Below are 24,573 nucleotides of genomic sequence, written 5' to 3'. Positions count from 1 at the left end.
CTTCCAGATCCCAGCCTCTACTATTAGTGTGTTAACGTCTCATTAGGCTCCTCTGTTCCTGCCCTCTCCTTTGGCCCACACATGCTTGGGGAAGGAGGCAATGGGTATTATTTTTCATTAAAAATCATTGAAAATTTGGGACAATTTGAAATCACAACATATTTCCATGTACATCACTTGCAGCAAAACATGACATTAAATTGGTAAGTGGAGAGCGTGTGAATGAGCAGGCTGTTCAGGAATGGCAGCTGGATATTTGTCCCAGTCGTGTCTTACCATCTGAGTGAAGGAACAAGTTATTTAATCGTGGCATATAAAGTGTACTCTAACCCACTGACTAAATATAGCTGATCACTCCTAAATAATGCCTTGCTTTTTGTGTGCTCTACTTGTTTGTGCAAGGAATGGTAAATGAAGGGGAAAGTGCTGCTGACCCAGGGGCTGCGTGTTTGGGACAGTCGGAGCATTTGCAGCCCCAGGGAGGGACAAGCACAACTGGCAGACGCTGTTGTGGTTGTCAGCGGGATTTGGATGGGGCGTTAATTAGCAACGAGAGCTACACAGGGGCCTGGAGTTAAACTGCAGGACTGTAAAGCTAATGCAGGATGGTAATTTTCATGCCATTTAGTGTCTGTACATTGAAAATACATGCTAAGGCTGTTATTACAGCAGGAAGAAATGTAATATATTTATGTTTAAAAATATAATTTCTAGCCCAAGCTGTTCCTGTCAAGGCCCCGTCTATACTTGAAAGCATTTTCACACCAGTAAAACTGTACATCAGCCCCCCCTTATATCGTCAAGGTACTGCATCTTAGCTGTTGTCCCTGTGCCAGAGATGTCCTGGCCAAATGAATGGCCTTTCAGCAGCTGGGCAGCAGGGACAGGGCTCTGCCCACCCGTGCGCTTGTGTGCGAGGGGCTTTGTGAATCCCCATCTCAGGCTTCACCAACTGGTACCGGCAAGGGGCAGCGCCACCATTTTGGCTTGGGCAGTGTCGGCTGGTGAAGGGCCGGGAGGGAGGGTGTGTGCAGCCACATCATGGTTGTAGATTGCAGGGGGAGAATTGGGATGTTTTAAAAACTTTAGACCGAGCCATTTCATTAACTACAGCGGACTGGCCACCGGTGTGCGGCCTCGAATGGTCTCAGCTTCAGCAACGCGCTTTGCTGAGTGAATGAGAAAACGTAGCATACACACTGGGCGCGGGAGGCAGAGCCGGGTGGCAGGGCCGTGCCCAGGGCCGCTCCACGCTGGTCTCGACCCGCCGGTCGCCCCGGGGCCGCCCGCACCCCCGCCCGCCGCACCGCTGTGACCCGCGAGGGGCTGGCCCCACCCCCGCCTCCTCTGGCCCCGCCCCCGCCTCCTCTGGCCCCGCCTCCTCTAGCCCAGCCCTACCGCCCCTGGTCCCGCCTCCCCTGGCCGCCGCCCCGCCCCTTCGTGCCGGCCCCGCCCCGTTGCCATGGCAGCGGTCTCTCCCACAACACTCGTCTCTCAGCGGTGGCCGGAAGTAGTTCCGACGGCAGCCAGGCGCCGCGGAAAGTAGTTCCCTGGTGACGGCGGCGCCGCGACCCGGAAGCGCGGGACCGTGGCGCGGAGGAATCCCTCGCGGGGCAACCGTGTTCTTGCGAGGAGCGGCGGCCCCGGCGGCGGGAGAGCAGCGCCCGGCCCGGCCCGCTCCGCCGCGGCCTCGGCATGTTCAAGAACACGTTCCAGAGCGGGTTCCTCTCGGTGCTCTATAGCATCGGCAGCAAGCCGCTCCAGATCTGGGACAAGAAGGTGAGGCGGCGGCGAAGCGGGGGGAGCAGCGGGGACGGTCGCCTCAGCCTCCCAGGCCGGGCCCGGCGGGGCCAGACGCGGCTCACCGGGAAGCCGCCGCGGGGGCCCGGGCAGCCGTGGGGCCGCTCTCGTCAGGCCAGGTTATCGGGACCCCCCCTCGGGGTTATTTTTTTAAAGGGAATGTGTTATAAAAATACCTGGAGGGGGCCAGCCCGGTGTCAGGAGCTGCCGCACTGCAAAAGGCTGCAAAGAGTGTCAAACGGTGGAAATAGGCAGCAGGAAACAAAACGACCCTTGTCCACAGGCAGCGGCTTCCCCACGGTAGCTGGTGTACATGAGATGGGGACGTCTCTCTCGTATGTGACCCGTTTTTAAACAGGCTTGCTAAAGTTATTTACAGGCAGGGTATGTGGCAGATTTTGGGGTGTACAAGAAGTCATGAACACTTCATCTCTTTGTTTTTCCTTCCCGTGTTTCTGGAGTGGTTCTGTGGAGGGTCCCCTGCCTTCTCCTGGGTATCTCACCTTAGGGAGCCCGTATTGGGAAGGCTGGGTGTGCTGAGACCTGCTGCTTTCTCCCCTTCACAAACCACCCATAGTTGTGTTGCTACCTAAAAGTGATTCTGCAAAACGCCCGTTACACTGGGAGAGCAGGCTCTCCTCTGAGGTGATGGTGTGAATTCAGTTACTTGTGCCTGAACCTAACCTGAATTTCTTGTGGTTTCAGCAGGAATGAAACCCTTCAAGGCCATTCAGCAGGGAGAGGAGATGTTTGACCCCAGTGGGCTCACGTGAGCGTTTACAAGTCATGGGATGGGGGACAGGCAGCGCAGACCCATCCTGTGTCCCATCTGTGCAGCTCTGTGAAGAACTGTGTTGCCTCGCATAGCGTGGCTGTGTGCATGTGCCTGCGTTATGCCTTTGCATAAATATTCATGACCTTAAAAAAGGATTTGCAGCTTATTTGGGTGGTGTGAGGATGGAACGCATTAAAGACTCTTAGACAAAGGGATATAGCGTGCCTCCAGACTGGGTAAAGCCGTGAGCAATCTGGGCGGACCCTGCTTGGAGGTGGAGGTTGGACTGGAGACCTCCTGAGGTACCTGCCAACGTGAATTGTCCTGCTCAGGGTGATACCGTTGCGATCGTGCGGGTCGTGGGGTGGCCAGCGGGAACTCTGCTTGCTGGGTGGGCGTAAGCAGCAGTCCATTCAGTTGCAATAGTCACTGGATTGGCCAGGAAAGACTGTCGGAAAGTTAGCACTGGTGTTCCCAAGAGCAGCATCTGGGTGTGCAGGGTGTTTCCATTGCCTGCTGTAGGGTTGCGTGTGGCCGGGCTCCTCTGGTGGCAGCAGCCCCGTATCCCTGGGAGCCACAGGACTGTGTGCAGGTGCTGCTCCTTGCTCAGAGTTCTCTCTGTGCTGAGGAAGCACAGCCAGCCCGGCTGAGCTGCTTGTGGGGATCACTCTGCTCACAAAGGTGTGGCATGAAATCAGAGTGGGTTTTCTGACTTCTTCGCCTGTGGATATCAGCGTGGCTCACTCTTTCACCTCACTTTTCCATTTAAAAGGAGCAGGGGTGGTGAGTTTATAATACCTTTGGCATTCCTGATCTGACACCCTTGGTGTGTTTGCAGAAGCAGGAGGTGAAGGGTGGTGCTTAGAACATCTGGCTGCCTTGGAACTGAGAAAGAGGATTCCCTCAGGCCCTTACTCCACCGTGTGTGGGTGTCGTCTTCCCTGCTCGGCTCCTTCAGAAAATCCCACTCATGCTGTGTGCTGAGCAGTGCAAAGGCTGTGTGAATGTGCAGCGTAGGGCAGTGCTGCTGATGGTTTGGGTGCTGGTGGGCGGATGCAGGCAGGGGGCTGGGTGCTGAGTTGCTGGTGAGGCCTCTCTGGCTCCGTGCAAGAACCTGCCAGGTCTGCAGCAGAGCAGCAGGCTGGCGTCTGGCTTGGGCAGAGCGTTCATGAAGTGAGCAAATGTCCAGAAACGGTGAGGGATTTTTCCAGCCATTTTATTTATTTATCAATTGGAAAACACTGATCTGTCCAAACCCAGACATCCCAGGAATGTTCCAGCTCTGGAATTGCCACGGGAGAGAGTTAGAGTTGGGGTTTCTGGAAGGAGGGAAAGTAATGAAAACTTTGCAAAAAGTGATCGCTGCTCTTTTCAGGGGTGCGGGAAGTGCATCTGGAGTTTTGGTGAGAATTGGAAACAAGGGATTTTATGGTCTCCCATGGCCGAGGTGAATGCCCTGATTGCTGGACTCATAGCTGTCCTAATGTGAACTCTCTTGTCTTGGCAAAAAGTACGAGCAGACAGTGATGTTTGTTTCTTTGTTTGTTTTGGGGTTTTTTGTTTGTTTTTTGTTTGTTTTAAGATCTTAGGGAATCTCAAGTTTTGGTGACATGGGGAAAACCATTTACTTTTCAGCCCTAGCAGGACGTCTACTGCTTGTGCTGATGGAGATGGTATCAAGTAAAAGCTTCTTCATTTGGTATAGCTGTAGAAGTGGGATACTGGAAGCCTTTCCTTGTGGTGAGCATTTGTGGCCTCCCTCTAAGTAGCAGGATACAGACCTTCCCTTCTCTCCCATCTCCCTCAGGGGCTGTGGGTAAGCTCTGGGCAGGCCTTGGCAGCAAACCCTGCCAAGCGCAAGCTATCCTGGCCACCAGCATCCTGTCCCAGGGGACTCTGGCAGGATGGAGATGTCCAGGCCTTGGGAAGAGCATGGTGACTGTCCCACTGTCCCTGCAGGCAGAGGTTCCTCCTTCAGCATCATCCACAGAGAGCTGGTAACTGCTGGGCTGTGCTCTCCTCTCCTGCCTTCCAGTGCAGCATGTGCCTGGTTTGGACACCTGTTTGCAAGGTGTTTTCTGTTTGCCTTCCAGCACTTCATTGTTCAGAGTCCTCTGTTTATTCCTGCAGCGTCCTGCCACCATGGTCCCCCCACCGACGCGTGGAGACATGCTGACCAGTCTCCAGGGGCTCGCTGACGCTTTTCTGCAGAGCAAATGGGAACGGTTCGATGAAACTTGTCAAACCTATCGATCCTCTTGCTAATTTCCTTCTGCTGGTGCGTCAACGCGGAATATCATTAGCAATTTCAAATGCTGCTGGGAGGCCGCAAGGTCAGCGAGTGTTCAATACCCGTCTGAATGTCAAACATGTGCTCTGCCACCAGCATGCAGATGGCAATTTCCCTGATGAATGTGGCCAGGATCAAGTTCCTGTGATCGCTGTGCCAGGGTCTTCTCTTCCAGCCCTTCTCCAGCTTGTTAGTTCTCTCACACAGCCTCCTTGTCCGGTTTGTCCCAAATCTCTGCATCTCCAATACAGCACTCTGCTGTGCACCCCTCCCCAAACCCGTGTGCGTGGCAGAGCCAGGTCGCTCTTGCTTTTGCCTCTTGTTTTACCCTTTCTCCCTTCCCAGGGGAGGGAGGTGGCACCAGGGCCCTGTGCCTGTTCGGGACCCACCAGTGGCTTTGAGAAGTGCTGGCCTGTCCTGCGGCTGGGCCGTACCCATGCCTACAGTAGCCTGGGTGATGGTGCTGGCCGTATTTCAGCTTGCTGGTGCTGGCACGAGCCTGTCACTTAACGGCCAGCAACGATGCTGGAGCAAGCCTCCAGAGGTCGGCCTCGGACTGCGGCGATGGGCGGCTGGGCCTGGGGAGGATGGCTCCTTGCCGCCTTTCCTCTGCTCTTTGTTACGTTTGACTGGTGTTGCTAGCAGCAACAGCAGCCTCAAGAAATACATATATTCAGGCACAATTGTCTGTGAAGCTGCTGCTCCCTCCAAACCCTCTGAGATTTGAGGTTTTCATCTGCAAAATAAGCTTTTCCAGTTTTCTTTAGACAGCAACTAACTTCTCAGTTATGCCAATACAGAGGATATTAGGCATTTGAAGAAATTTTATTTTCTAAGAGGGCTATTACCCTTTTTTCCAGCTTCAAAAATCCATCTTCTTAGACTTGAGATGTCTAGAAAACATTGGCTAAGTAGGAATGTGGAGTGTTTTGTTAGATTTCTAAAATTTTCTGTAATCTTCTGTTTCGGAGCTTCCACGAGGTAGGGGAAAGCCCCTGAAAACTGGAAGCAGAGCAGGACTGTCCCTTGCCCTGCACAGCCTGGTGGAGCCAGAGGTCACCTCTCGGTCTGCACGAGCCTGTTGGACCCACAGAGCTGGCAGGGGAAGAAAAGTGCTCCCCGGGCTGTTACCACCACGTGTCCCCCGTCAGGGGTCCCTGAGGTGGGCTCTGCAGTGAGCCCAGGGGCTGAGCTGGGGTGTGCGGCCCCACTCAGTCCTGGAGGGCACCGCTTTGAGCCCCCGTTGGCGGTGAGCACTTCTGATGCCGTTCAGCCTTATCTAATCAAAACGGTGAGGCTGCTTGGACTTCTGCTCCAGCCAACGTGGGATGTCATGCTCCAAATGTCCCTGTGTCTGTCCCTGTGTCTGTCCGGGCAGCGCGGGCGGCAGCCACGTGCAGACAGGCTGGCTTTTGTGCAGAAGGTCGCCTGTGTGACCAGGCCACAATCTCCCTGCAGCCGGGCTGTGGTGCAGCTCCCAAACACTTGCACCGAGGTGGGCTGGACTGGCAGGGAGGGCTCTCCCGCAGTAGGGCCTGTGTTGTACTTATCTCCTCTCCTTTCTGCTGTCTTTCATCCTGTTTCTGGCAACGCTGAGGGAGAAAAGATACTTCTTTTCATTGTCCCTGTAATCTGGGGAAGGAAAGCCTTCACAGGCTAAGGAAGGGGACCTGGTTGCAGATAGAAACACTGCTGAGTAATTGGTTTGAAGCACATTTAGCTGTTTTCTCTGTTACTATCCTCTCCAGAGAAGCCCAAACCCGAACCTTCTCCCCTGTGTGGAGCCATAATCTGCCCTTGGTGAAAGCTGTCTCGTGTGGCCTGGAGGCAGCCTTTGTTGTGCACTACTGTCACCTGCTTAGGCAGGGTTAGTTCCTGGTGTTAATTTCATATGCTGTATCCCTGTGGCTTCCAGGACTCAATTTCCCATGTGCCAGTCACTGCTTCGAATACAGAGAGCTACACAGGGTTTCTGCTGGGCTGGTGTTTTTTAAAACAAACAAAACCAAACACGCACCAAAACAAAAGAACCCCAGCAGCAACAACAAAAAAGGTAACACATCCAGACTTCGTGCAGTTGATTTCTTCTGAACAGTCCTATAAATCCATGGGAGTTGCATTCGATGCAAAGGAGAGGCACAGTTATCCTGTAAGGATCCTCTCTCTGAGCTTAGTGTTTTCTGGAACTATTTGTGCAGGCTTGAATCAGAGTTAGGAGCAGCCTGGCGGGGTGAGCTGCACTCTCGTGCTTATCAGCAGCAGCTCGCTGATTCAGGCTGAGGTTTCTTTAAACCACTTAGTGCAGAGATGGGCTGGAGGGTGGGCTGCTCACAGCCTTATCTTATTCTTCCAGCAAATGTGTGTAGCGTCACCCAGGTAGGTCCCTCTGAAGAGATGAACGTTGAAGATGAATTGCTAAACCTGTAAATCAGTTTGTAGCTCATGACTAGAACCATCCCATTAGAAGCTTAATGTATCCTATATATTAGCAGCGGTGATGGGTGCTGAAGAAATTAATTCATGGAGCCGGAAAGAGCATTTCAATTTGCTGATCTAGCATTGGGGAAGAGCAGAGGGCTTAATTAGCAAAAGTGCCTTTTAAATGGAGATAGATTTGATGGGAAGTGAGCTGCTTCATTGAAAAAATAAATCCTCAGACCATGGGATTCAGCCGTGTTGCTTGTGGAGAAAAATGAATTTGTGTTGGCTCTTGGTCCTGGCCCTGGCCTCCCCGAGCTCTGTGGAGAACTGGCTGCCTCCAAGTAGCCAAAACCTGTGCCCCACAGCAGAGCAGGCGATGGCTCTGTGCATGTGTGCGCTGTAATTATGAAGAACTGTAACCACGCTCTCATCTGGTGCTGCCCTTCCACAGAGGCAGTGAGCCGTGGCCAGCAGCAGAGACCCCTTGGAGACCGATGGGTGGCTGGTGCCTCCATTTTCTTGCCTCTCTGTTGCTCATACTTGTTTTTACCCCTTATCCCACTCTAGTTTGGTCTTGTTCTGACACTTTTATGTTTGTTTATTTGGGCCTCTAATATGAGGCTCGAGTCGCTTGTGTTCACTATAGTGTATTTGGGTAGACTGAAGTCTTACTCTCGGTGTCCGTGCAGCGTGCTGGGCCATAAACTCTTGCACTGGCACTCTGGAGCTGTGATCAAAGCCTTGGAAACAGCAATGTCCAGGACAATAAGAGCCAAGTGACCATAGATGGGTCCTCCTGAGATCTTTTTCCCCCTCTCAGTGGACCTATGGGTGTCTCTTATTTCTCTCTTAAGTAACACCCATGCTGTCTGCCCCACTCTTCCAGGTGCGCAACGGCCACATCAAGCGAATCACCGACAATGACATTCAGTCGCTGGTGCTGGAGATTGAAGGAACTAATGTCAGGTAGGAGGAGGGATCTTCTTCTGCCCTCGTGTGCCCTGGTGGCTTGGCCCTGGAGCAGAGTCAAAGATGTCAGTGTCCAGTAGACAAATCCTTCGGACTCTACAGCAATCTCTTTGTCAGTAAATGGAAGAATATGATCTGGGGTCAGATCATTGCTACCCCTATGTGGCACTGTACTTTACCTTTCCCTAGATGTGTTTGTAGAACTCTGTCTCTGTGGGGCTAAGGGATAAAAAATAAAGCCCCATTACTTTTCCATCACTTGGGGAAAAAAGCTGTATTTGATACCCAGTCCCCAGTCAGTGCCGCCAATTACTGAGAAAGCAGCACTCTGTCTTCTGCATCTTTTATTGTCTTAGGCCTGCTCTGCTGCTCTCCCCACGTGACAGCTCCTTTCCCAGCAGCAGGAAGATCAAAGGGAGATTTATGAGGGGAATTGCTTTTGGTGCTTCACTTAGCAACCTCGTCTCCATCGACCGGGGAGAGAGACGCCAGCTCCATGAGCGGGTTCATAGTCTCCAAGGCTTCTCCAGGGGTGATTCAGAGCAGGGCGCTCCTTATAAGGGCAGCGGAGACTCCTCTCCTGCAGACAGGCTGAGCCAACGCTTCTCTTCCTCCCAAGATGTGTTGATACAGAACTTGCCAGGCATGACGTGTACTTCTAGGGCTCATGACCTCTGTTTTCGCAGCCATATAGAGCACACAGGGCCACTGCTGTGCTTTGGAGGGCTCTACCTGTTCAGTCAAGGGGAAGGAGGAAGTTGTGTTGGGAAACAGCGCTGACATAGCCTTGAAATTGGGGAGGTGAAGCTGTCCAGAAAGGTGTTTCATGCCCTGCACAAGGAAAGTGGGATTTGAAATGCACTCTTTGGGCCTTTTTATTTTCCCTGCAGACTACCTCTGAAACCCTCCCTCCTGTTACAGGAAGCCCTGGTTATTGCTGAGATCTTACGATCACAGCTGTCTTTTTCTGCCTATCCTTCAAGACCGTGTTAGTCCAGGGAGAGACATGGGACTTGTCCTGTGTGCTCTGTGCCATGTGAGATCCTAAGGTGTTTTTCTGTGCCTCTCAGTACCACGTACATCACGTGCCCTGCTGACCCAAAGAAGACCCTGGGCATCAAACTACCTTTCCTGGTGATGATCATCAAGAACCTGAAGAAATACTTCACTTTTGAAGTGCAGGTGAGCAGCGTGCAGCGGGGACGTCCATCCAGGCACCAGTGAGGCAGGTGCCATGAGCCCACAGTGTGTTCCAACTTGTCCCTGGCAGTGAGTGGTTCCCAAAACAATTTTGTTTTCTTGGCCATGTGATGTGTCAGTTCTTCTGCTATGTGGGCATCAGTCAGCTCACAAGCACGTCATTGCTATCCCTGAAAATGGGTCTGTTTCCTGTATTAAGAATATTTCTCCTGTGAAATGGAGATGCGGGAGTAGGAGAGCCCTGTCTCGGAGACTGGTAAACCCTGAGCGTAAAACAGCTGCTGTCTTGGGGAGCTGGGATCCCCTGACACCTGGGTCAGCCACTTTCCTTCCTCACCGCAGGTGCTGGATGATAAGAACGTACGCCGCCGTTTCCGGGCGAGTAACTACCAGAGCACAACTCGGGTGAAGCCTTTCATCTGCACCATGCCCATGCGGCTGGACGATGGCTGGAACCAAATCCAGTTCAACCTGTTGGATTTCACGCGCCGTGCTTATGGGACAAACTACATGGAGACCCTGAGAGTTCAGGTGAGAAACAGGCGTGTCCTGCCCAGGCCACAGGGGTTGGCAGTTCCTGCTGGCTGGGACAGACAGCCTTGCTGGAGATTGGGAATCTGGGTTTAGCTCTGACTGGCTCCTTTGCCAGTCCTGCTCTTTTCAGAGCACTGTGGGAGCAAAGACCCAGCTGAGGCAGCAGAGGTTTTGGTGCTGTCTCACTGGACTAAACTGGGATCAAGGAGCTCATTTCCATCTCATTTCTCTTGCTGGCTGTCAGTTAGGGTAAGAATTGCAGTCCACCTGCATCCTGCTGCGTGGAGGTCTGCCAGGAATTAGCCATGTGCTGCCTCACTGTCCAGATACACCCGATAGCAACTGGACAGGTGGGAGCCTGGCTGCTAAAGACCCAGGGTGTTATGGTCCGTACATATCCCCAGTCAAGCTTGTTTCCTAGTGCAGGTGGAGTGACCCTACGTTCACCAAGCCCCTTGGACCAGGGCTGACACAGTGTTTTTTCCTGCTGAGGATATGAAACTTGCTCCACATTCTAGGGATTCATGTTTGCTGTGTCCAGTGGCATGTGTTGTTTTGAGGAATGCCTGTGTGCAGAGCATGCCTGTTCTGTAGTATGATGGGGCTGCTGCGGTTCCTTGTGGGGTTGTCCTGAGATGGGCAGTCAGCTGGGAAATGTCTGCCTTCTCACATACCCATGAGGGGACTGGAGCGATTCCTTTGCTGCCAGCTGATAGTGGAGGCAGTGCAAACTGGACAGTCTCATTCCTGACCTCAGGGAGGCCCTGAAGAGGGAGCATTAAACATGCAGCAAGCTGAGGCTGAGAGTATTCTGGCAAATGCTGTTACCAGTGGAGAAGCAGAGGTGGGTTCATAGCAAAGAACCCTTTAAGCAACTAAGACAGATCTCAATTTGCAAAGATGCCAGAGCTCAAATCTTTTGAGCCACTTGCATCACTGGAGAGAGCATCTAATGCAAAGCCGAGGGCATGGGCCAACTTTTCTTCTGTGATGCCATGTCAGATTCAGAGAGAGGCAATGAGGTCTCTTCTCCAGCTGCTGAGCCAAGGAATCCAGGCTGCTGCATGGCAGCAAAGCTGAATGTGGACAGAGCATATGGAAAATGGACTGACTCTTTGTTTTGACTCTCAGATCCACGCCAACTGTCGCATCCGACGGGTGTACTTCTCTGACCGCCTCTACTCAGAGGATGAGCTCCCGGCTGAGTTCAAGCTGTATCTGCCTGTCCAGAACAAGGCCAAGGTGAGCTAGCTGTGGGCAAGGAGCAGCTGGGCCAGGCTAGCATTCCTCTTCCTATTCTTCTTCCCTCGGGTGGCTTCACAATCCAGCATTTCTTCTAGCGGCAGAGCTCTTGCCAGCTTTGGCCACCAGCCAGGGAGCACCCTCGCTGCTGCCAGGGTGAGCAGGCTGTCGGGGGTGCCTGGCTGAGCGGCTCTCCTGCCAAAACACATGGAAGTTGTTGTTCCCACCTAGGAGCAGGGTGGGCTGTGCAGCTGCTACCCACGTTTTTCCTGCTTGTGTTGAAGGACTCTGGGCAGGGCGGCAGCCTCCCAGCATCTCTCTGCAGCTTTTACCCATGACTCAGCACAGTGGCTTTGCTCTTCAGAGCTAGCTGCAGCTCCATGCTTGTCTTCCAGGCAAGATGCTATTTGTGTCCCTCTAGCCCAAATTTACTTCCTTCTGATCTCTTCCCTGTCCAGTGCATATCACAGTGCTCTGAAGTGGGAAAGCGATAGGCAAGGTTGTGGCTGCCTGACAGGAATAAATGCCAAGCTCTGCTTTTATGGTCATAGGAGTCCCTGGCATATTGGCAGCAGTCTTGAGGCTTGTGAGGAAGCACCTTCTTTGCCAGGGCCAGCCTATCCAAGTGCAGGTGCTTCTTTTAGCAGAGAAGATTCCTGGGCAGAATTTCAAGGAGCTGAGAGAGGATGCTGGGTGCTGATCTTAGTGGGAGGTGGAAGGCTGTGTTATCAGTAGGTAACACCTCTGGGGTGCTTGTCTTCTGGGCTATAGCAGCCTCCCTGCGTGTCAGGGGAATATTTGGAGCCTATGTACAGTTGCCAAGTCTAATAACTGTCTCATTTCTTCTCCCTGCTCTCTCTAGCAATAATACCACATTGGGAAGAGTTGCGAGAGATGTTTGGGGTTAGTAGGAAAACAAAAGCAGGTGCAAGAGACGGAACTGCTGAGACCAAGTTTTAGACCAGCTCACCTTTCCTAGGATAACTTTGATTCATCTGGTATCCCTCTTCTGGACAGGACACAATTAACTAAGTAACAGGTCTGGGACTATGTTTTTGGTGTGTGAATTGTACAGAAGCAGAGTGTTCCTAGCTGTTCCTAAAGTGCTGAGCCTAAACACTGCAAGTGGCCTGGTACGTGATCTTTTGTTGCACAGAGGGGTTGCTCAAATTGGCCACTGTGCCTCCAAAGAGGGGATTCAGCAGGACTTTTGGGGTTAAGTGTGCCCTCTTGAAGATACCAATTTTTTTCTTTGTTTTCCATCTCTTATTTTATATATGTTCTAAATACAAATGTAATACTCACTGTTGGGAAGTTATTAAACGTTTGACTCTCTAAGTCTGCTCTTGGCTTCTTTCTCCTTGATGGATTGTTTAACTTGCATGTGTTAGCGCTTCAGAAAGTGCCAAAGAATTTCTTTAGCAACCCAGATGTTAGAATTTGCCTCTGAATTTGACTTTGGTTGGTAGCCTTGCTGTTTAAGGGGTAGCACAGATGTGAACAACAGCAACCTGGAGACAGGAAAAATAGTATGGTTTCTGTAGAGGAGACAGGATCTGTCTCCAGCCCATGAGGTTTGTGGTACGCTACCAATGACAAAAATTCATGCTGTTCACTTTTACTACCTGGAAATGGGTTTTTCATTCCCTTACTTGAAGCCATTTTCTCAGCAGTGACAAATTGGTTTCACCTGCCTGTTAGGGCACAGCTCTGTTGGCTGTGTAGTTAAACAACTCCCTCCAGCTCTCAACCAAGCCTTTAGCAGCTACTTTTAGCAAGAGGCACACAATAGCCTTCCAGCTGCCAAATTGTCCCTTTCCCCAGGGATCAAAGGGGAGGTTTAGCAAAGCAGCATAACAGGAGCGGAAGTCTTTTCCTGTGCTGGAGCTGCCCTTCCCTGCCTCAAACCAATCTGCCTTTGTTGTGGAAAGGCTTGCAGAGGGGAGGCCGCAGACCTCCCCCAGTAAGGGAGTGAGTCTCGGGGTAGCTGCTGCCTTTCCTCCCTGGGGCCAAGCCTGCTGGTGGGTGGGTGTCTAAGGCGGGTACCGATCCTTCCCTGGTGTTGGGCTGTGCAGTGAATTGGGAAGACCTAACTTGTCCCATCACTGCTGTGCCATCAAACAACGCTGATCTGTCCCAGGAGGAGGAAAGCGTGTTTGGGAACATCTGCCCCAGATTCTGGGTTTAATCCTGATCACTGATGCTCCACCTGGTGTAAAAGTTTGGCGTGTCTGTGTACCCTCACAGTCAGTAGCTCCTCTGTATGGATCCCACTTTACCTCTGTCACCAGTTCTTGTGACAGCGATAATGCAGCTGCATTATTTGCACCTTTAAAGCCAGTGGGCTTTGAACTGGAGGTGCTGACCCCATGCTGCCACGTGGTGCTGGATTGCACTTGCGGAAGGTTTTCTGGAGAAGAACTCTCCAATTTTTATAGCAGCCGAATAGCTTGGAGTTAGGTCTAAGGAGCCAAACAAAGGAAGCTCACATGGGAAGGCACCATCCATCTTTCTTTGACATCTGTCAAGGCTTGGCTGAACTTGAGATTTGTTAAGTGGAATCACACTGGATCTTGTGCCAAGGATCAGCCTTAATGAAGTCCATGGCGGGGCTTTCCTGCCACGTTTGCAAATCTTGCCAGGGCTGGGGGAGCTGCTGAGGGAATCCATCGGACCCCGGCAGGATACAGCGTGCATCTTTTCCCACAAGATCTCGCTCACGAGCATGTGTTTTTGGCAGCTGTTGATGGTCAAGCGCTCGCCAGGAGCTGCTACTGCCCTTCCCTGCCCTGCTTGGGGCCCACGCTGGAGCCACCCCTTGTCTTGGAAGAGTGGGAATTGCTGAGCGAGTGACCTTAATGTGTTAAGAGGGGCTGGGCTCCCCGGGGCCCTGGGCTGGCTGCCTCTGCGAAGAGATTAGATGGGCCCTGCTGCCAATTCCTGCCCGACCTCTAGGAGCTGTGCCAGCAGATTCACTGGAATAAACTCCCAGCTACAAACCCTTACATCCCTGTGGACCCTCTGTGTATTTTTTACTATGAAACAAAATCCTGCATCTTCCTGTTTACATGCCGCACAAAGTGGAGCATCATCAGATACTGGCTCTTTCCTTTAGGGCCAGGCAGTGGAGGATTTACAGGGTGTTCTTCAAAAATCTTCCTCTACTAATCCACCTCTCCCATCAAAACTTTAACCATCTCGCTGAGGGTGAGTGGAGTTGGGGTGCTCTCCCTGTGGGAGAAAAGGATGATACTGGCAGATAAGCCAAAATGTCACAGGCGATCCCATCAGCAGTTGTTTCTAAGAGTAAATGTGCACCAGCAACCATCCTGTGATGAAGTGCTCAGCTTCGTATTGCTTTGGTTATGGCTCTTGACCCAGCTGAGACACAATGTCCTCCTACGTGGCAAGAGTGGAGGAAGGCAGAAAGGACGTGGGTGCAGAGCGGGGAGGCACCTGCGTGCTCCCGGGGCAGCCACAGCTTGGTGTGAGGGGTGAACAGAGTCCTGCTTCAGTGGAGGCAGCCCTGTGGAGAAAAGGTCTTAAATATCTCGTCGATCACCTTTCTGTGGGTGGCCTGCTCTTTCCTTCCTGCTTAAGTCCTTACTGCAGTTCACGTCTAGTGGGAGAGAAAGGAATCTTTCTTTGCGGGGAGCCCTAGATTCAAGCCAGGGCGGAGCAGGGCCCACCCAAAGATGAGTTTTCCTTGCCTCCGCTGGCTTTTCACCTTCCTCTTCCATGGGCTGGGGCAAGATCCTGCACTTGGGCGCTTTGATCAGGACCTGAGTGCTGGCAGCCTGCTTTCTACATCAAAGGCAAAGCTTCTGTTTGAAATCTCGGCTGCTGAAGGACTGCGAATGCAGGGGCTGCAGCACCTTGGAGCAGGGGAGGGGAGTGACCCTCCCCGCATTGGGCCAGGGAGCAGAGATGCTCAGACACAGCTGGAGCAGCTGGCAGTCACCGTGTGGTGTGAGCCAAGGCTGGGACATCCCTCAGCTCTGGTGGCTCTGCCTGGGCAGGTGGCAGCAGCTGCAGGGGAAGCAGATGATGGGGTTTTCCTGGAAATCTTTCAGTCTGTTTGCTCTGCTGCCGTGGCAAAGCAGTCCTGGTGGGAGTGCGGCCTGGCAGAGTGACAGGACGCTGCTAGAGGCTTCTGTCCCTGCCTGTGGCACTCCCCTTAGTCTTTGTCCCCTCCCTATTAAGTGGATCCTGACACAGAGCACAGAACTCTGATCACAGAGGTGATACGCAGGAATCAAAAAAGTCTGGGCCAAACTCTCAGCTCCTGGCCCCCTCTGCCTCCCATTCTGTATCTCCCTGGGTGTCTTGGGCCAAATGTTGTCATCTTTATAGAGGGATTACACCTTCAGGGTGATGCTAATCCTCTGCAGCTGCTGTCTAGCGTGGGGCGGGCGGTGCTGGGGGCGAGGGAAATACTTATTTTGAGTTTTGCCATTGGCCACTGCCCAGGAAATATGAGTGACCATACTGGGGACTTTGGCTACTTCTGCACACAGTGAGAGCTGCTCTTCCTGCCCTGCTGGTGCCTGCAGAAGAGGGGTGAGAACTTCCCCCAACAGGCTGCAAAATGGGACCACCCCATCAAGATTTTATTGGGATGAGGGAGCGGCTGTGGGCCCTGAGAGCTCACCTGGGATGGGACAGGGAAAGCCCTGGAGTCCCTAGAGGTGAGATGATGATGGATGCTCAGCTGTGCTGAAGGAGACCTGCAGACCATCTGCTCCACTGTCACCTCGTGTGTTGCCCCCTGAGCCCCTGAAATTACTTTTCTCCCTGTGAGATGATGGGTCCGGCACCATGGGGAGCAGCTGCTGGTTGCAGGGTGGGTGCGAGGGGAGGCGATGGGCAGGAGCAGAGCATGCGTGTGCCGAGCCGGGGGTGCATCCCACCCACAGCAGGGCTGTGCTGGCACCCAGCCGTGCCCAGGCAGCTCCCGGAGCCTCTGTCCTGCCTGCAGCGTGCACAGGCAGCAGGTTCAACCCCTCCCAGGGCCCCGCGGCTCTTCCCTCTGTCCCCAGCATGGTTTCCTCTGGCCTTGAGGCCGGCCGGTCGCTGCTCAGCGTATCCTGGCCCCAGTTCTTCCTCTACACTGAGCCCAGCTTCCTCTCTGCTTTCCGGGTCCTCTCCTCAGCGACACACAAGGGATCGTGTCCTGGCTGGCAGAGGAAGAGGAGGAGGCAGGAGGAAGCACAGTTTCTCCTGTGATGGTGCCAAGTAGGCAGGGAGAGCCCCTGCCAACCCTGGTCATCCCCATCACCCCCACTCCTGCAGCACGTGGAGCCCCATCCTGCAGCGGCAGGGCCTGGAGGACGCTGAGCTCCCAGGGTCTTTTCCAGGTTGGGCTTCTCCAGCCTATTTTTGGGAAGCTGGGAGCTGCCAGATGGGGGTGGATCCTGGCAGGGCTGCCTGGTGCCTGCCAGGGCCAGGCCGGGCAGGACTCGTGCTCCCCCAGGACACCAAAAGCCCCATTCCTTGCACCAGGTGCATTCCCTGCCCTCCTCAGGTTCTTGTGGCTGGAGGTGAGCTGACCCCGCTGTGGGCACGTAGGGCAGAGCAGGAGCCTCTGGTGAAGAGCCCGGCCTCTGTTGAAATGCTGAGCTTTGTCTCTGACGGGGTCCCTTGCTGCTATCCATGAGCGATTCCAGATGGCCCTGGGCTTCTGGCACTGGCTCCACTGCAGCATCCGGGGAAAAGCGGGAGGAGGGGTATGTGACGTCCCAGCTTGCTGAACCCGGGCAGCCTGGGCCTCTGCTCCCAGCGCCGCTAATTCCTCCTGGGGAGTTGCTCCCAGACCTTGTCCCACCCTGAAGCAGCAAGGAGCCCCCTCCCTGGCCATGGCAGGGCTGCCCAGGGAAGGGGATGCCACAAGTGTCTGGCCCTGGGCATCCCCATCCGGCTCAGCTGGCTTTCCCTGCAGGCCAGGCGTCTCTCCGGGTACCAGGCTGCGGGGTCCCCACCCCTGCATCCCACCGAGCCCTCAGAGCTCCCGGGAGAGAGGCGAAACACAGCTGCCGTGGGAAATCAATCTGTTGTCGGAAATGCATCTGCCATGGGAAGTGCATCTAGTGTGGGAAATGCATCTGCCGTGGGAAATGCATCTGTGTCTGCCTTTGGAGCCGCCTTCATGGGGGCGGGGAGCGGCAAATCCCAGCCACACGTTCCTCCTGCCTCGCCTTTTGGCCAGGTTGGTGCCTTTTGGTAGTTCCCAGTGCTGACTTGGCCCTGATTCAGGGCAGGCTGGGACGTCAGGCTGCCCCATGGCAGAGCTCCCACTCCAGTAGAGCTGTGGGTCCTGCTGCAGCTCTGGGGAGAACCCACACAAGCACAAATCTGGGCGGTAGAGTCAAAACCGAAAGGATTTAGAAGCCAAGGAACGTGACCCAGCACAGCGTAACTGATGGAATATAACAGCCTGGAGCCACTTGGAGACCTTGTACCCCGCCCCCCCCAATTCTTCAGGGGTTTTTCTGTCCCCGATTTTGGCTTCTTGCTTGGCTGCAGTGACGTGCTGAGCCCTAGCCAAGCATGTTTCCCGGGAAATCAGCTCCTGGCTGGGAATCGCTGCGCAGTGTGGGCAGGGATGGAGACCGGGGCAGGGGACGGGTGGCCCAGGCCACAGGGTTCCCCCAGCACCAGCAGCCTCAGGAAAGCGGGGTGAGAGCCAGGATTGCTCCTTCCCTTTTAAAGTAATTAGTGGCTGATGAGTGGTGCAGTGGCTTGGGTTAATTTAGTGCTGGGAAGTAGCTGCTGAGTCTTGGGCTCTGAGCCAGCAGCTCTGAGTCTTGGGGTGGGATGGTGGAGGGGCACGAAGGCTTCATCCCTACCCACGAAGGGCAGGACCCCCTCCCAGCAGGGCTGGCAGGATGGGGATGGGGGCGGAGGAGCAGCTGGAGCCCCAGAGAGGGGGGAGCAGGTCAGGGATGGGTTAACGCTCTATGCACCAAACCTGGCAGGGCCGGGGGGGAGGAAGCCTGGGAAGGGGATGCTAGCTGGAGTCCAGTCCCACAGGGAGAGCCCCCGCTCCATAGGGTCATCCCCACACCACCCCCCAGCAGCCTATTAACTGTGCCAGGTCTCTGCTGCCTGCCCCAAAGCTGCCCAGGTGGCAAACCCGGCCCCAGGTCCCACCCTGGTAAGCATCACCAGCAGAGGCAGGGAGGCCGCTACCTCTGTCACCACCACATGCTGCCTCTGCACCCGCTGTGGTTTGGTTTGCCTTCCCATTAAAGGCTGAGCAACATTTTTCCCTAGATAAAGCCAATTTCCTACATCCCCGCCCCGGGGTCTCATCTTTCCCACTCCCACGATTATTTCCCTCATCTCTGCAGTGGTCACAACTCCTCCTGCTTTCCTCTGCCAAGGCAGCAGTGAGACAGGATACAGCCACCCCTTCCCCCCCAGGAAACGTGTCCTCGGGGACTGGGAGCCGGAGCACCAGGGCTCCAGGAGGGACCACGCGTGGTCTCCTGGCTGCCACAGCCACTGGCGGGGACAGGAGGTGGCCACCCCCGACCAGGGAGAACAAGGCGCGCTGTGTTCCCAGCAAGGCCATCGCCGCTGCTGTGGGAGCTGCTGAAAGGCAGCTCTGTCTGTGGTCAGGAGAGGCTGCTTTTGCTGCCCCTTTCCCCCAAAATGGGAGCCCCAGGGCAGGGGCCGCTGTGCGAACATGCCGGCCCCTTCTCCACATGCCCCAGCATGTCACCCAGCCCCTGTGGGTGCCAGGCGGGATGGCACCCCCAGGAAATACCCCCATTACCACAAAATCTGCCAAACCTGGCACAGGACAGCCCGCCTGGCTCCTGCCCCCATCCCGCAGCAGAAAGGACGACACCATGGCTCTCCACACACCCGACCCATTTAATAAACGTACAAGGCGGCCGTGCTCGCTGCCCTGACCACAGGACCTCGCGTCCACAGGGCTTTTCCCCATGGTAGCGGCAGGGTCTGGGCTGAGCTGAGCCCATGCGGGGAGCTGCAAAGTTGGCATCTCCCACCTCATGTGATCTTTAGGCACTACATCCTTGTATTCCCACAGTTCAACAGGAAACGTAGCTGCGAGCCTGGCCCTCCCTTTCCCTCACACTTCCCTGCCATTGCAGGTGCCGACAGCTGAGACCTGCCAGCTTGTAGCACTTGTGAGCAGCCCCCAACCTGCCCACCACCCCATGTGGCACAGGCACAGCGTGGGAGGAGGGGACCCTGCTGGGACCCTTTAGCAGAGGCAGGCGCAACATGATGGGTGGCAACTTGAGGGTCACAGCTGGGGAAGGGGGACAGCTGCCAGGGAGCAGGCAGGACCTGGATACCCTCCAGCCCCCCCCGTGACCATCCCCCAGTTCCAGCCCTGCTGCTCTGGAGGGGCTGTGGGGGGGGCATCCCCCTTTTCTGAGACAGGAGCCACCAAGCAACAACGGGGCAAGAGGGGCCGAGGTGGTGGTGGGGGGAAAGGGAGGTCAGGTCCATTGTTAGCACCATGGTGGTGGGGGCGGTTTGGGAGGGGGTCGGGGTCAGACCCACTCCTGCAAGGAGCGCTTGCAGTACAAGAGCATTCGGGGTGCGCCCTTCCTCTGCGTCTGAACGATGACATAGATGAGGCCGAGGATGCAGAGCAGCAGCACCAGCAGCACCAGCACCATGACGACACTCATGGTGCGCGTGTACTCGTCAATGTGCACCACCACGTCCACATCCCCGCCCGGCTGGCGGCCACCCTCGCCATAATCCTCCTCGTCTTCTTCCTCCTCCTCCTCTTCTTCCTCCTCTCCTTCCGTCCGCCCACCCTCGTTGGGGTTGAAGGGAGGTTGGTCTCCATCGGGCCAGTTGGGATGTGGGTCGGGGACCAGCTCCGTGTGACAGCCCATGAAGTCCCGTAGGATGGATTTGGGATAACCCGGCTCTGTCTTCAGCCGCTCATTGTCAAATTTCCAGTACTTTGTGCCTCTGTAGAAGTAGGTGGAGGCTGGGGGGAAGAAGATGGAGGTGAGGGATAAGTGAGCAGGTGCAGGGCACCCACTAACCTGGGCACCCCTGCAAGTGCTCAAGACAGCACGTTTTACTCCAGGACTCATGAAAAACTTCAGAAAGGGCTTCAGCGCTGACTCCTGACCACCCTCCTAGCCCCCACCCTATGTGGTCAGGCCACCAGAGGGGTGACCCCATCCTCTCTGGTTCCCCCACCACCCAGCCCTCTTCTCCTCCTCCACTTACAGGCATCCGGGCTGAGGAAGGCACCCTTGGGTGAGGGAGGGATGCCCACCCAGACGGAGATGGGCTTCGGGTACCCAGGGTCCACCGCGCGCGTCTCTTCATTAAAGCGCCAGTATCTGGAGAAGGAAGGTGGTGAGCAGGTGAGGAGCACGGCGATCTCCACCACCCGCCATGCCCACCCCTGCCAGGGACCAGGAGATAGCAGAGCAGAGACGAGGACCCCAGAGCCACTCACCTGTCCCCACGGAAGAAGAAGGTGTGCCCCGTGGGTTCCCACCAGACAGCTGTGTCGATGCCGTCGTAGGGAATGCCCTGCCCGTAGGTGACCAGGGGCTGTGGGTACCCAGGCTCCAAGTTGGCTTCTCGGAAGAGCCAGTACCGGTCACCTGGAGAGGGAGGAGACAGAGAAAGAGGGTGAGGCAGCAATGCCCAGCTGCTGCAGCAGGTGCGCATGTGGATATGGATCTGGGTATGACTCCTGCAGCTGCCCCACCCCTTTGGGATCACACAGTGGCTCTGCCTGGGGAGGGGGATCAGGATGGGATGCAGCCAACCAGCTCTCAGCAGCTTGGGAGGGCACTGGGGTCCCCCCTGCACCTTGGACCTCCCAATCAGCTTCCCTGCTCACCTTTAAAGAAGACGAACCTCCCGTCATGCCTCTCGTAGGCGGCATCGATGTCTCCAGGGAGGCCCCGCCAGAAGTGCCCGATGGGCATGGGGTAGTTGTCCAGCACCCGGTTGTGACGGACCCTCCAGAACCACCGGCCCTGATGGGAAACGGGATGTTGGACAGAGGATGGGGGAGACACAGGGACACCGCCCCAGTGCCAGCCACCTCGCTGGGGGGGTCTTCCTGCCCAGGGACCCACCACACCCACAGGGAAGGAGCAGAATGGGTCCCGGCAGGTACCTTGAACACAAACATCTCCCCACGCAGCACCGCCACCGTATCAAAGTTCCCATCACAGATGTCAGGGCCATACTGGTCAGGTCGGTCTGGGCTGCCAGGTTTGGGGGGTCGATCCGGTTTCCCCGGGGGGCGTGGTTTAGGGGGCCTCTGGTCTGGCCTGCCAGGTCTCCAGGGTGTCACGGTGGGCAAAGGCTTGGTGGGCTGAGGGTGTCCATCTGCAGTACCTGGACCAGGCAGGCAACAGAAGGGATGGGGTGATGCAGACCAGCAGCAGCCATGCCTCAGTTTCCACATGCACATGCCCAGCATCCCACCTCTGGGCTGATCCCTGACCCAGCTCCTCACCGTACAGCTGCTGGATGCCCTTGAGGTCATCTTCGGGCAGCTGGAAGTTCTCCGTGTCCATCCACTGGTAGAAGGGGGCCATGATAGCGCTGGGGTTGCTGGAGTGCTCCAAGCCCAGCGAGTGCCCCAGCTCGTGCACAGCCACCAAGAAAAGATTGTTCCCTGCCGGGAAAGGCACCATCAGCAAAACGGGGTGGAGGACACGACACATGGGGTATGTCCTTGACCCCAACACCCTGCAGTGAGGGTGCTCTGGTAGGAGCTGCCTGCATCCCCCATGACAAAGCTGCTCTCGCAGACACATCTGCCCACACAAGTGCATCTCCCTGCCCTAAGCCCCAGGGGCCCATCAGACTCCTTGTCCCTCAACTCACCAGACACATCTGTGTTCTCCAACGTCCAGGGCTCATCTGAGTCAAAATGCGTGTCACCCCCCATGCCAGGACCAGGAAAATAGGCGTGAGCCAAAAAGCCCCCAACACCATCAAAGGGGGAGCTGTCTCCATGGAAGCCAGAGGCGAAGAGCACCATGATGTCAGCCTCCTTCTTCCGCTTCTGCCGGATGTCCTCGTAGGGCACCTCCCGGAAAACCAGCGGCGTGGCTTCCTCCCACACCCGGAAAGCTCGGCGGATGGCCTCGTATGAGTGGTACCGACCCAGTTTCTCCGTGTAGTTTTGGATACTGTGGGTACAGAGCTCGCTGGGGATGGCCCGCAACAGCATTCACTCCCCAAGGGGGTCCATGGCTCACCACGGACTAGGAGGAAGCCCTAGAGATGTTTGGTACCTGAAGGTAAGATGGCTCTGGTTCCAGCGCCGCCCCGTCAGTGCGTACCGCTTCCGCCGCATGTTGGACTTCATCCGTGCCCCGATCTGGTCCGGGACCCCGCAGCGGGGACGTTTCATCCACCTGCCAGGAAGGCATCAAGCCAGGGCTCAGCCCACCGCAGCCGAGGTCCCCGAGGGAGCACAGCAGCTGCGGACGGTGAGGGAGGTGTCCTGGCTGCAGGGGTCCAGCCCACAAAGGAGAGATGCAGCTCCCGTGGGAGACAGCACCCACATTTCCAGGTGCAGGCAGAGCTCCGGGGCTGGCAGCAAAGCCAAAGAGCCCAAGAGCAAGAGGACAGGAGAAACTCACGCCTTGGTCTCCTCGTCCAGGACGCCGGTGACAGTGATGCCGTAAAACTTTTGCATCTCAGCGAGGGCCGCGGAGAAGGTTTCTGCCGAGCGCATGGTGGACAGCTGCCGGCTGGTTTGCGGCAGGTAGCCGTAGAGCCGCAGCCATGCCTGTGCCGGGGAGAGCCGAGCGTGAGGCCGCGGGCAGGGAACTGCCTGATCGGGGGACCTGGAGCTCCCCGCGGAGCTCCTCAAGACCCCAGCCCACTGCCAAGCGCCACCCCAGCCTGTCCCCCTCGCAGGGCATCCCTGCCAGCCGCCGGGGGCGAGCGCCGCACCCAGGCAGGCAGCGCAGGCAGCACAGGCAAGCCGGAGCATGCGGGCAGCAGCTGGGAGGCAGGAACAGAGCCCCAGTCCTGCCCCACAAGTTGTGGGGGATCCTCCGACACCAGGGGCACCGTCACTCCGGGGAGGAGGCAGCTGCTGGGGAGACAGCCTGTCCCCCATCCTCCTCTGGAGGTGTCCCCCGGGAGCTGCGGATGGATGGACATGGAGCCAGGCCCAGCAATCCGCCCCCCGCCCCGGACCCCCACCCTGGCCTCCACCCACAAAGGGGCTTCTGTCCTGCGGGGTCGGCAGCCCCCCCGGGGCCCCACAGAGGCAGCGGGCAGGAGGGGGTGCTGGGGCGCGCCGGGTCTCTTCCTTCCTGCCCCAGCCACCGCCTCCTCTTGTCTTTTTTAATTACTCTGATTCTTATTTGTCTTGTTATTATTACTTTTTATTTTTTGCATTTTATTTTTTATCTTTTCCTTTTTATTTCTATTTCCTTTTAATTTCTTTTTTTTCTTTTAATTTTAAAAACTTCTTTTTTGTTTCCTTTTTTAAAGTCCCTTTTAATTTTTTCCATTTTCTGTTTTTTTTTTTTCACTTTCGAATTTTTAAAGAATTAATGTTTTGATTTTGAAAAATTGTTAATCTTTCTTCTTTTTTTTTTTTTTTTTTAACACTCCCTCCACCCCCCTACCCCCCCAGGCAGGGTGGCACAGCAGAGACTTTATCAAAGGCCCTTTCACCCCCTCCCCCGCCGCGGCCTCGCGTGGGCACAAAGCGCTTCCTCTCCCCCTCTGGCCGTTGCCCGTCCCCCCCGGGGCGACGGGACCCCCGTTCCCTGCCTGCACCTGCGGCCTCAGGACAGGCAGAGCCGGCGGCCGCAGGTGCAGGCAGCACAGGCAGGGCGCAGGCAGGGCACATGCAGGGTGTCCCGGGGAACCCCCCCCTCCCCGCTCACCTCCGCGTTGATCTCCTCGCCCGCCGCCGCCCCCACCAGCAGCACCAGAAGCACCAGGAACGGCGGGGGGCGCCCACCCGCCCGGCAGAGGGCGCCGCCTCCTCCTGCCATACCGGGCCGCGCCGCGCCCACCTCCCGCCCCGGTTCGCGGCTGCCCCCGGGCCGCGCCGGGCCGGGCCGAGCGCGGCGGTGTCGGAGCTACGCCGCCCTCATGGCCCGGGGCCGGGCCGCCGCCAGGGGCTGCGCACGGGGCATGGGCGGCGCTGCCAGGCGCGGCCTGTCGCCTCCCGGCGCGCCTTTGTGTGCAGGCTCAGGCCGGCGGCGCACGGTACATGGGCGGCCGCCGCGGCTCGGTTCCCCTCCTGCCCTGCCCTGCCCTGCCCGCCGGGAGCAGCGACGCGGAGGGACGCGGGCGCGGCGGCAGTGGTGCGGCTCGGCTCGGCGGGGAGAGAGCG

At 56.1% G+C, this 24,573-nt stretch overlaps 2 protein-coding genes across 3 annotated transcripts; one reads left to right on the top strand and one right to left on the bottom strand.

Moving 5' to 3' along the window:
* Positions 1-1,533: 1,533 nt before the first annotated feature.
* Positions 1,534-12,569, top strand: CFAP20 (cilia and flagella associated protein 20; the record flags this gene model as incomplete). 2 transcript variants are annotated; one of them, XM_082063007.1, is made up of 6 exons in its annotated part: positions 1,538-1,779; positions 8,173-8,252; positions 9,326-9,437; positions 9,798-9,986; positions 11,121-11,231; positions 12,094-12,569. In XM_082063007.1, the coding sequence occupies exons 1-6, from the start codon at positions 1,696-1,698 to the stop codon at positions 12,097-12,099; spliced, it is 582 nt and encodes a 193-aa protein (XP_081919133.1). In that variant the 5' UTR covers positions 1,538-1,695. The 2 variants fall into 2 exon arrangements, with proteins under 2 accessions (XP_081919132.1, XP_081919133.1); XM_082063006.1 differs by lacking the exon at positions 12,094-12,569 and having other exon boundaries at positions 1,534-1,779; positions 11,121-11,240.
* Positions 12,570-19,089: 6,520 nt separating this feature from the next.
* On the bottom strand, positions 19,090-24,572 carry MMP15 (matrix metallopeptidase 15). Its single transcript, XM_082062612.1, has 10 exons — positions 24,119-24,572; positions 22,853-23,001; positions 22,502-22,624; positions 22,089-22,396; positions 21,715-21,876; positions 21,370-21,593; positions 21,088-21,226; positions 20,695-20,845; positions 20,460-20,575; positions 19,090-20,211 (listed from the first exon to the last, which is right to left on the bottom strand). The coding sequence occupies exons 1-10, from the start codon at positions 24,227-24,229 to the stop codon at positions 19,760-19,762; spliced, it is 1,935 nt and encodes a 644-aa protein (XP_081918738.1). The 5' UTR covers positions 24,230-24,572; the 3' UTR covers positions 19,090-19,759.
* Position 24,573: the final 1 nt, after the last annotated feature.

The sequence above is a fragment of the Streptopelia decaocto genome (assembly GCF_964273445.1).
Source record: "Streptopelia decaocto genome assembly, chromosome: 11".
In the NCBI taxonomy this organism is placed as follows: domain Eukaryota; kingdom Metazoa; phylum Chordata; class Aves; order Columbiformes; family Columbidae; genus Streptopelia; species Streptopelia decaocto.
This window is presented reverse-complemented; position numbering and strand designations above follow the sequence as displayed.